The sequence below is a fragment of the Chelmon rostratus genome, chromosome 20 (genome assembly GCF_017976325.1).
Source record: "Chelmon rostratus isolate fCheRos1 chromosome 20, fCheRos1.pri, whole genome shotgun sequence".
Lineage (NCBI taxonomy): Eukaryota > Metazoa > Chordata > Actinopteri > Chaetodontiformes > Chaetodontidae > Chelmon > Chelmon rostratus.
In genome coordinates, this window is record NC_055677.1 from 2605898 (window position 1) to 2616286 (window position 10389).

At 45.7% G+C, this 10389-nt stretch overlaps 1 protein-coding gene across 1 annotated transcript; it reads right to left on the minus strand.

Moving 5' to 3' along the window:
• Positions 1 to 7521, minus strand: lipib (lipase, member Ib). Its single transcript, XM_041961732.1, has 10 exons — positions 7431 to 7521; positions 4539 to 4930; positions 3748 to 3856; positions 3422 to 3523; positions 3203 to 3292; positions 2939 to 3106; positions 2752 to 2841; positions 2064 to 2172; positions 1657 to 1830; positions 1 to 1105 (listed from the first exon to the last, which is right to left on the minus strand). The coding sequence occupies exons 1-10, from the start codon at positions 7480 to 7482 to the stop codon at positions 1021 to 1023; spliced, it is 1371 nt and encodes a 456-aa protein (XP_041817666.1). The 5' UTR covers positions 7483 to 7521; the 3' UTR covers positions 1 to 1020.
• Between the last annotated feature and the right edge of the window lie 2868 nt (positions 7522 to 10389).

Genomic DNA, 10389 nt, shown 5'->3' on the forward strand with positions numbered 1-10389 from the left:
TGTTCCCCATCAGTGAAGAATTTATTTAATCCAGAGATGAAAAGTCATCATCAGATCAACAATAAAAGGTAAATATAATTTAATATAACAGTTTAAACTCTGACCTTGATCGGGTCAGAAATGATAATGCATTATATTTACTGAATTATTAGTGCCTGCAAGTTTCAAGCAAAATTACTTGTTCATCCAAAAGTCCAAATTTGTGTTAAAACCCTTTATATTGTTTATTTTTTCAAAAGGTCCAGCAGAAATTCTGCTTCTGTTATTGAAGGAAACTGAAAGGAGCAACGTTTACATCAAACATAAATATAATTTTCTTTCAAAAAATATATTTTTTTGCACAAAATGGTGTGTTTGTGTTCAGGCATTAGTGTTTGCCACCTAAATAAAGTGTGAAAAAACACAAGCGGCGACAAACAGCCCTGTTTTCAGCTTTGTGACATTGTTTTTTAGTAGTTTATTTAGCCCGCAGAGAAGCAGCACTTTCTCAGCCCATTAAAAGAAAAATTCATCGTTCTGATTATCTGAAAAGTGCAAAATCACCTCATGTAGGTCCACGTCTTTCACTGGACTGTTTCAGGGCAGGAACACGGAACATGTTGTTTGCTGGATTTGTAGCACCGGCAGGTTCAGGTTTTATGGTTTCTGGAGTAAAAATGCAGCCAGAGAGAAAAAGAGACGAAACATCGAGAGAGCTGATCCCAGCGAGACGAAAGTCCTGCAGCAGCTTCCTTCATAACCTCGTTCAGTCGTGTTGCTGTTTCCAGATCTCACAGCTGAACATGTGTCACTTATATCCCAGCAGCAGCTGCAGAGACGACGCTTCACTCAGACGTAACAACATGTTGTCTTTCCAGTAACCAGGAGGTATCCTCAGCACCAATCAGGCCGTCTTCATCAGCCAGTGAGGAGGCTGAGGCTGCTGTGGGGGCCTGGGAGGTCCACCAGAGGCCGCCTGGGTTTGCGTGAGTCAGAAGTGTTTCCATAGAAGAAGAAGAAGCAGCGCGCGTGAGCAGGGAGTCAGAGGCGAGAGCCGCAGGGTAAAGGTCGGAACGCCACCTCCATGTTCTCCTCCATGATGATGTCAAAACGGCACATTGTAGGTCTGACAGGAAACAGCAAAGTTAGTCGATGACGCCGCTGACAGGAAACTAATCAGGAAACTAATCAGTAACCGTTCTGACCTTTACAGCCTTATTCAGCCACACACAGGAAACTGCAAATTCATTAAAAAGGTCGTACAAAATAATGTCTAACCTTATTGTGTTTTATGTTGAAACACAATAAAACCAAATGTAACGTTTAAACCATCCAGACTGATTGCAGGTCTGATCACTGACGTTTATCAGAGGTCCAGAGTGAACTTTGATGCTCAGGACATTCAGTAAGTGTAAAGATTTCACCTTCTGGAAGAATCAGAGATTCAGAGGAGTGGAACAAGCATGACCACATTACATCTGATAACTAACTACAGAGGTCAAAGGTCAGGTGTCACATGTGTCTGTCAACAGCAATGTGCCCTTCATCAAGACGTCAGAGTCCACTCGAAAACAGACTTTCCCATAATGCATAGCACAAACATGGAGACAAAGCAGCTTTATGATCAACCCAGAAAACCAAAAACAAATCTCTGAACTGTCTGCGTTCGGGACCGACCTCTCGGGACGTTCCAGCGGCGTGAAGCGTATTCGCAGCAGTCTGATTTTGTAACGGGGGCCGATCACGTTGCCGGTGCTGATGCGCAGAGAGATCTTCTGGACCTGCTGCAGATCCTCGTCGAACTGGGCCAGCAGCCGGGTGGAGGTGTACTGCTCGAAGCGGAGGAGCTTACTGGGAGCACAGGGGAGGAGAACTGAAGTTAGATGGAGGCAGACCAGCAGTGAACGCTGGTGCCAAAGGTTCTGTGTGAATCACATCTGAGTTCATCACCATCATGGTGATGAAGGTTTTCTCAAACATCTGCTGAGACGTGGAGCCAGATGTGTCGTATTCAGTCTGAGTGTGACGTGAACTCTGCCTGACTGGCGGCCGACTGGGCGAACTGGTGTTACCGACAGACTTACTGGTCTATTCGGGCCTCTGTGAAGTTTCTGCCGCTGTGCAGCCGGATGTAGACGACCCCCCAGCGGAGGTACTGGTTCCAGGTCACCATGTCCACTCTGTAGCTCAGCTCTGCCACACACAGGACACACGCAGCATTACAGTCCAGTCACGCGTCAAACCAAAGCTCTGCCGGCAGCGAGATCGTCTTCACTGTTCTCCTGCTGCGCCTGCGACGCCTTGTGATGGTCACCTGACTGAAAAACTGAACTGCTGCTGATCAATGAATCTGATTTTACTCTTTAGTCTGCAACTCCATCAGTCTGTCACAGCGAGTGTTTCAGCTCTGACAGCTGATGGAAAACAGGAAATAAACAAGAGCTGCAACGATTAATCGATTAGTTGTCGAAGGTTAAATTAATCGCCGGCTATTTTGATAATTGATTGATAAGTTTGAGTAATTTTTTTAAGAAAAAAAGTCTAAATTCTCTGATTCCAGCTTCTGAAATGTGAATAATTTCTAGTTTCTTCACTCCTCTGTGACAGTAAACTAAATATAATTAAATTGAGGACAAAACAACACTGATTGACATTTTTCTCCATTTTCTGACACTTTATAGAACAAACGACTGATTGATTAATTAAGAAACTGATGGACAGATTGACTGACAGAGAAAATAATCATTGTGCTGTACAGACTGTTCGACTCACTCCTGTAGGGCAGCGTTGCCGTGGTGCTGAAGAAGACTTTGGTCTGTCCGAGTCGCAGCAGGGTCTCCCTCCACCGACTGAGATCATAACCTGCAGGTGAGACCGCACAGGTGAGATCGGACCCCGCCACTCGTGCTCAGAGCTCAAACAGTGTGAAGTGTCACCGGCCTCGCGTTTCAGCACCTACCGAGCAGCGGGCAGGGCGCAGGTTTAAAGGCCTCGCACTGCAGACACCGCCCCTCAAGGAAGTCACTGTAGGACGAGCAGGGGTAACCTGTGAGGCTGCAGGTCCGGTTCAGAGCGCACAGGTAGAGAAACACCGAGCGCTGGTGGTCACACACAAAATAAGATTTACCTGTGGGAGCAAACACAGTCCTGCAGTGAGCGTGTGTGTGTCAACGAGTGTGTGTGAAAGCATCTTTTCTGCTCGTGTGTGTGTGTGTGTGGTCACCTGCGAAGATGGTTTTGGGGCAGCCTGGTTGATCCGCTCCACCGTTTGCATAGAAGTCAATGTGACCATGAGCTCCTGTGAGTCCGAATGCTGCACACGACGAACAGAGCACACAGATTCAGTCCTGGGTGGAGACTGACGGCTGACACGTGTTCAATCATCACGTCAGTGTAGATTTTCAAACATTTCACATACAAACGCTGTCATTTAGATGCTCACAGTTCATGTCGGTGTGAAGGACGTCCACAAACATGGCGTCTGAGGGGTCCAGCCTCTCCTCTGGTGTGGCGCTGGTAAACATCGGCCCTGCAGGGTCCAGACCTGGAGGCCACAGAAGACACAGAAGGATCTTTTAAACATGAAATTTAGCTGTTTTCTACTATTAAATGTGTTTCTAGTAGCTTTATTTATAACTTTATCACAGTTGTTTGCTTTTGTGATTTAAGGTTGTTCGTTTTGCTGCTTTCTGAGCTTCAGCTCTGTTTTAAATTATGTTTTTTGTCTCGTCTTTTCTTCATGTTCGTTCTCTGTTTGTTGCTTCTCACCTGTGATGCGTCCCACCTTCCCCTTCAGGTTTGCTCCTACGAATCCAGCCAGGTGAGCTCCCAGACTGACGCCGATGAGGTGCACCGAGCCCAGAGAGGCTCCTTCCTCCTGCAGACACAACGTTCAGAGCGTCACGCTCGAGGTGCTTCGTTCTTTCTTTCTTTCTTTCTTTTCATTCGTCCTTTAGCTCTCATGTTGATGTTCATGCATGGAAATAATCTGTGCGACATTAAACACTGACTGTGCTGACCGCAGCAGGAGAGGAGCACTGTCAGACTTTCAGTCCAGTGAAGAGAAACATCATTAAAACCTTTATGTTGGAAAACATAACTGAACACTGAATAAATACATTTATCTTATTACTTATTCTAATCATTGACTGTAGCTTTTATTTATCTTATAATAAGGATAAAGCAGCATATTTACTGTATAATTCCTAACTTACATCCACATTAGAAACAGTATTTGCAGCATAACGTAGCATATTTTATTATTCTCAACTGTATATAATTCTTGCATTTAAATTTAATTCTTTGTTTGCTCACTTGGAAGCAGAAGAACTCGACAACAACCGGAAAAACACCAAAGCTAGCGCATTTTCACTTTGTGTTGTGGAGTCGAGTTTGTGTCACCTGACGACCCCAAGGCCAGTTTCTCTCTCTTTCAGCTCTGTGTTTGGTCTCCTCCACCTCCCGAGGGACACGTCTGTCTCTTTAGCTGCTGAGCGCTTCACTGTGCTCACTGGTTTCTCACTCTCAGGTGAACAAAGTGACTCCCAGAAGATTCTCACCTGCATCGTCACGAGGAAGCCGGTCAGGTTGTGAGCCGCCTCCCTCGTGTAGGTCACGGCGGTGAAATAGTTGAGGTTGGCGGCGCCCTTGTTCCAGTCCACCACGATGACGTTCATGTCCTCCTGCTCGGCCAGCAGGCGGACTATGTGGTCTATCCAGATGGGGGGCGCTCCGGTGGGCCGGTAGCCGTGGATGACGAAGGCGGTGGGGAGGGAGAGGTTGAAGAGCGGCTGGGAGGACAGGTGGTGGTGGCCGAGCTCGCGGCCGCAGTCGAGGTTGGAGCGGGTGTAGAGCAGCAGCCGGACGTACAGGCTGGTTCCCAGGAAGCAGTGGGACAGGTTCAGGTCTGTGAAGTTATCGCAGGACTCGGCCAACCCGCTTTCCTCCTGGCCTGGACAAACATCACAACCGAGGACATTTAGTGTGAGGACTGATGTCAAAACTGCACCACGTGTTGGTTATTTGACAAACCTGCAGGTTCACATGACAGCTAGACTCTGAGCCTGGCTTGGTTTCACCGTTTTATAAACGACCAAGGTGACGCACGAGTGCAAATATTGACAAGAAGACACCCAACGTGGGATAAGACCAGCAGCTCTGAAATGCTAAACGCTAACATAGGCATCTCACTCTGACAATGCTAAAATGCTAATGTTGCTAATGCTGGTTTAACCCATTAGCATGCTAGCATTTGCTAATTAGCCCACCCCCCCCACCCCCCGTGGCCCAGTTTTTTAAAAACGCACGCTAAAGTGCCCTCCTGGACTCCAAAACGCGTGCTAAAGTGCCCTCTTGGGAGCCAAAACGCGCACTAAAGTGCCCTCTTGGGAGCCAAAACACGCGCTAAAGTGCCCCCTGGGAGCCAAAACACACTCTAAAGTGCCCTCTTGGACTCCAAAACGCGTGCTAAAGTGCCCCCTTGGACACCAAAACGCGTGCTAAAGTGCCCCCTTGGAGCCAAAACACGCGCTAAAGTGCCCTCTTGGATGCCAAAACGCATGCTGAAGTGCCCCCTGGGAGCCCAAACACGCGCTAAAGTGCCCCCTGGGAGCCAAAACGCGTGTTAAAGTGTCCTCTTGGGAGCCAAAACGTGTGTTAAAGTGCCCTCTTGGATGCCAAAACGCATGCTAAAGTGCCCCCTGGGAGCCAAAACGTGTGCTAAAGTGCCCTCTTCAGTGGCGAGGATGTGCTATATGTGCCCTTTTTTTCCTTTTTGCCCCTGCCCTTTAAAAAGTTTGTGCACGCCACTGACTTTGAGGACTTAAGTTCAATATTTAACTAAAATACATTCACATTTCTCGCTGTGCTTCAGCTTTCTGATTTATTTAAAATCTGGAGCAAACCTCTGTGATCCTCTGAACTGAGCAACGTAAAATAAGCAGTGATGAAGGAAATGTCTGCCGTCTGGACGTGATAAACGCGATGTTCTTCTATTGATCGCCTTCAGGCTGCTGTTTGCAGACATGTCTCACCCTCTGACCCAGACCTCGACACATTTCGTCCTCGGGTTAAAGTCTGACGGGAAGCTTCTCGCTGTCTGACTGGAAACGCTGGGATCAGTCGGGTGTCTGGAAAGTGACGCTGAGCGTAAGTTGGACCTCTTTAGTTCTGTGATGTGAGGATTAAGACGCCCGTCAGAGAAACATCGAGTCTCTTTAGCCTATTTAAAGTGTCTTCAGCCTGCACGCCGCAGCACCCAGGCTGCCGGTCGGTGTCCTGGGTGGACGGATACTCTGCTGGAGGAAATATCACGCTGCCTCACCGCCTCTCAAACCACAAGATGTCAGTTTTACACTTTGATTTTGAATGGATGAAACAAAAGACATATTTTGACATTTGAAATGTTCTTCTTTTCTTCTTCTGAGCAACAGTATTAACACTGTATTTATTATTATAGATTGTTTCTACTCTTGTGGCAGCAGTATTCTCATATTTGTGTATATAATAAACATCAGCTGACTATTTTTGATCCCCCTATGATTAATCTGTTATTGTTTTCTGCATGTAACACTTTAATTTCCCTGGTGTGGGATTAATAAAGTGTTATCTTATCTTAGTGAGTTTTGGAGGTGCTGGTAGGTGGCTTCAGACAGAGCCAGGCTAGCTGCTTCCAGTCTTTGTGCTAAGCTAAGCTAATTGCCTGGTGTCTGAACCTTCATACTTAACTCACAAACATAAAAGTGGAATTAATCTTCTCGTCTAAACCTCAGGAAAAAAACACAAAATGTTGTTTTTTTTTTACATTAAGTTATAAAAGGGGAGTGAAAGCAGGCGATGCATCTTTGCAGCCAAATATATTTCTACAAACAGCAGAGTGCACTTTTAAATACAGTTCGTTAGCATTTAGCATCAGTGCCATCAAGGCAATCCCCGCTCGGCAATTAGCACACACGAGTGCGACACTGCCCTAAATAGGATCAGGTTGCTATAAAGAAAACACCTCATCCCCTCAGCGCCCGCCCCACCCTGAACACAAGAGGGTGGAAACGGCCCCAATCCAGCCCCAAACACACATAACCTCTGAACTGCTGTCTGGCTATCAGACTGTGTGTGTGTGTGTGTGTGTGTGTGTGTGTGTGTGTGTGTGAGTGTGAGTGTGTGAGAGACCACCAGACAGAAACCAGCTTCTCCACATTAAACTTCACAGTGCAGCAGATGGGGGTGACTTTAAGTAATCTGTTCCTTCCTGCACTTCACTAAGCTGTTCCGTCTGCACTCACACACACTCCCATTGTCTGTCTGTGGGTATCTGGAGTACAACAGTTGGTTTTGAGGTACTTCCTTGCAGGATCAATCCCTCCTCGGAGATACAGACTGCCCTGAATGCAGATTTGAGCTTTGAAGGTGACTAGAAGTTGTATTTTTCTTTAAAATAATCAATTTATTCTTACCTTTGCAGAGCACGAGGAGTCCCAGCAGAGCCAGGAGTCTGCGGGGGAGCATCCTTCCTCCAACCACAGAGACGGAGAGGGAATGATGGAGGTGAAGAGTCGGACAGAGAGTGAAGGAGCTCTGAATCAGAGTGAAGGAGGGACCGAGAGAACGAGGGAGGGACTGTGAGGGGAGGGAGGGAGGAGGGGAGGTGTCTTCACTTACAGTAAAGATCGAGAAGGATGGAGAGGGAGGGAGCGGAGGAGAGACTGACAGAGAGAAAGAGCGGTGACGACATTAAAGAAAAGATGTGATGAAGGAGAAAAGAGCAGCAGGGAGTGTAAAGATGATGCATTTGGGTATTTTCAGATCATCTCCAGTAAAGTTGAGAAATAATTTCCTACTTGAAAATTTCATTTGCATGAAGATGCCAGAAAGCAAACTTTAGCCAAAGATTTTCAACCATGAAAAAACTCTTAAATAACCTGAAAGCAGCTCTAAGCAATAATTTTACTCCAACAATGTTTGAAATGAAATGTGTGGACAATGAGGTCGCTCGTAGTGATGAACCTCCAGAGAACGATCAGCTGATTCTGCAGCTTGATGGAGTTTTATGCTGAGTTTCAGCTCATTGTTGATCTGTGAACAGAAGAAGGTGTAAAACATCCACTGATCACAACCGTTTGTTAACGATGACTCAGTGTCCCACAATGACAGAGGACCCTGAACGCATCTCACCTAAATGCTATCAGTGTTTGTTTTCCTGTGAGCAAAATGTCTGCAGTGCAACAGCTCCGTTAGAAGTCTTGGATGTTGCATGAATGCATGAAGACGTCGCAGTGCTGCCCGACATGCTGTTTGACATGCATTTTTCCAACACTAGAATGTGTTTTTGTGCGACCATTGAAGAGGTGCATCCTCACAGCAGTGATGGTTGGAAAGCAAAGTATTTAAAGTAACTGGAAGGTTGCTGCATATGTGTGAAATAATGTCATAGAGGAAGAAAAATCTCCTCACGTGGCGCGTGTCTTTTATAAAGGTGTAAACTGAGCGGAGGTGGAGGCACATTGTGGGTTTTTGTACTTCCTCTTCTTGTTGTGCTTCTTTGTATTTTAGTCAAACTATCTTGTTTCTGTGTTTGAGACATACATCCCAAAGCTGAAAATCTAAAAACCTGGTAGGTGGCCCTCAGCTCAACTGCTCCCCATCACTGATTAGTGAGGCTCAAGCGCGATTGTTCGGTAATCCGTGCCGTCAAAAGTTGGAACCACCCCAGTGATGGTTATTAATAGCTGCACAGACTCTGACCACACTGCACCCAGCCCATCCTGCCCTGTAGTCACTCCATTCAACATAAACACATGTAATTTCACATCCACGGGCTCTGAAAACACTTCAAAAGCAGTGAAACTGAGCCGAGGGTAACAGTAATATAAGAGTGCGCAGTGAAGCCACATAATCAATGGTTGGAAGTCAGAGCAGGATCTCAGTTTGAGCACAGAGAGACGAGCATGTAGGCGAGACGCTGGACTCTGCAGAATCCGGACAGAAGAAGAAAAACAGCTGCGTCGTGCTAAATGTCACGGACGGAAACAGAGAAACGCTCAACTCAGTGTTTTCTAATCAAGTTCTTCATTCAGCAGAAGAATCCGAAGTTTCTCTCTCACTCAACACGCAGAAGAAGAGTTTGACACTTTAGGAAATACACTGTCATATCTGTCTGTTAAATACGAAGCTACCACCTGCAGTCAGTTAGCGTAGCTTAGCATAGAGAAATGAAAGTGTAAAAACGATGCACTGTGTTTTCCTGAGGATTATTTACCGGACTAATGAAACATTAAACTTTCACCACTGCCCCCCTTTAAAAAGAGGACTACAAAAAGACGCCAGGGCTGCCTCTCCGTGTCTTTTATGCCCCCTAGTGGCCAAAAACAACCTTTCCCTTCCTCCTTAGCAGCTGTTGCTTGTTTCTCTTGACTGCACCATGAAAATGGGCTTGAAACTCACAAAGTGACCTGTTATAATGAAAACCATGCAGATTTATTTCTGCCAAAGTTAGCATTACATGCTAACACAGCTGAAGAAGGGATTGTTTTTAAGGTCTGCACTGCATCTCCAAGCAAAATCAACTGTCACATAAATAAAAGAAGACGTACTTAGATTAGCAGCATTTAAATGTCTGCATGTTGATTTTTATACTGTAGCACAATGAAGGGAAACCAAATCTGTCTGGATAGCAGCAACGATGAGAGAAACACTGAGATAATGCAGGTGAGCAGCCAGGTAAAAGGTCAGCGTAAGGTCGCGATGTCCTGGCCAGTTAAAGAGCTTACCTTTGAGGCCACGCCCTCTCATCAGTCACCTGACCAGAGGCCAGCGTGAATGACTCCAAGAGATTATAAAACCACCAGCGCGTGGTCAGGCTTCACTTTCTTTTTAAACATAACCTTTATTTATCCAGAGACGGTTGACAGACAGCAGCTGCATCACACCTTGATGACTTCACTCTTTAAACCAGCTGAAAGTGTAGCATGTTTGCTCAAGAGCACCTCAGCAGTCAGTCATTACAGAGAGCAGATGGTGGAATGTAACTAACTGCATTTACTCAAGTACTCTGCTTAAGTACAAATTTAAGGTACTTGTACTTGTGTATTTGTTTTATGTAACATTATACTTCTACTCCGCATCTCAGAGGCAAATATTGTACTTTTTACTTCACTACATTTGTCTGACAGCTTTAGTTACACACAACTTTTCAGATTCCTTCCTGTTCAGTGAAAACCACGTATCTCCTGAATTGTTGATGTTGACTGTTTGTGATAAACTGAAAGATGAAGTTTTCCTTCATGTCTTGAGAAAATTCTCCTCCTTCTTCAGCTAAATAAACTATTTAAAAAGCCTCCTGGATCAGCTGGAAAATGCATCCTTTCTCCCTCTCTCTACTGTCTTTAGCCGTTAGCTGGCTCTGACTTGAATGAT

Excerpts from the sequence above, each read along its gene's own strand:
- lipib (XM_041961732.1), bottom strand. The coding sequence starts at position 7,482 with ATGCTCCCCCGCAGACTCCTGGCTCTGCTGGGACTCCTCGTGCTCTGC. Across the intron at positions 3,107-3,202 it reads CCCCAAAACCATCTTCGCAG|GTAAATCTTATTTTGTGTGT; the intron begins GTGACCACACAC and ends TTGCTCCCACAG. Across the intron at positions 2,842-2,938 it reads TGCGCCCTGCCCGCTGCTCG|GTTATGATCTCAGTCGGTGG; the intron begins GTAGGTGCTGAA and ends TCTCACCTGCAG.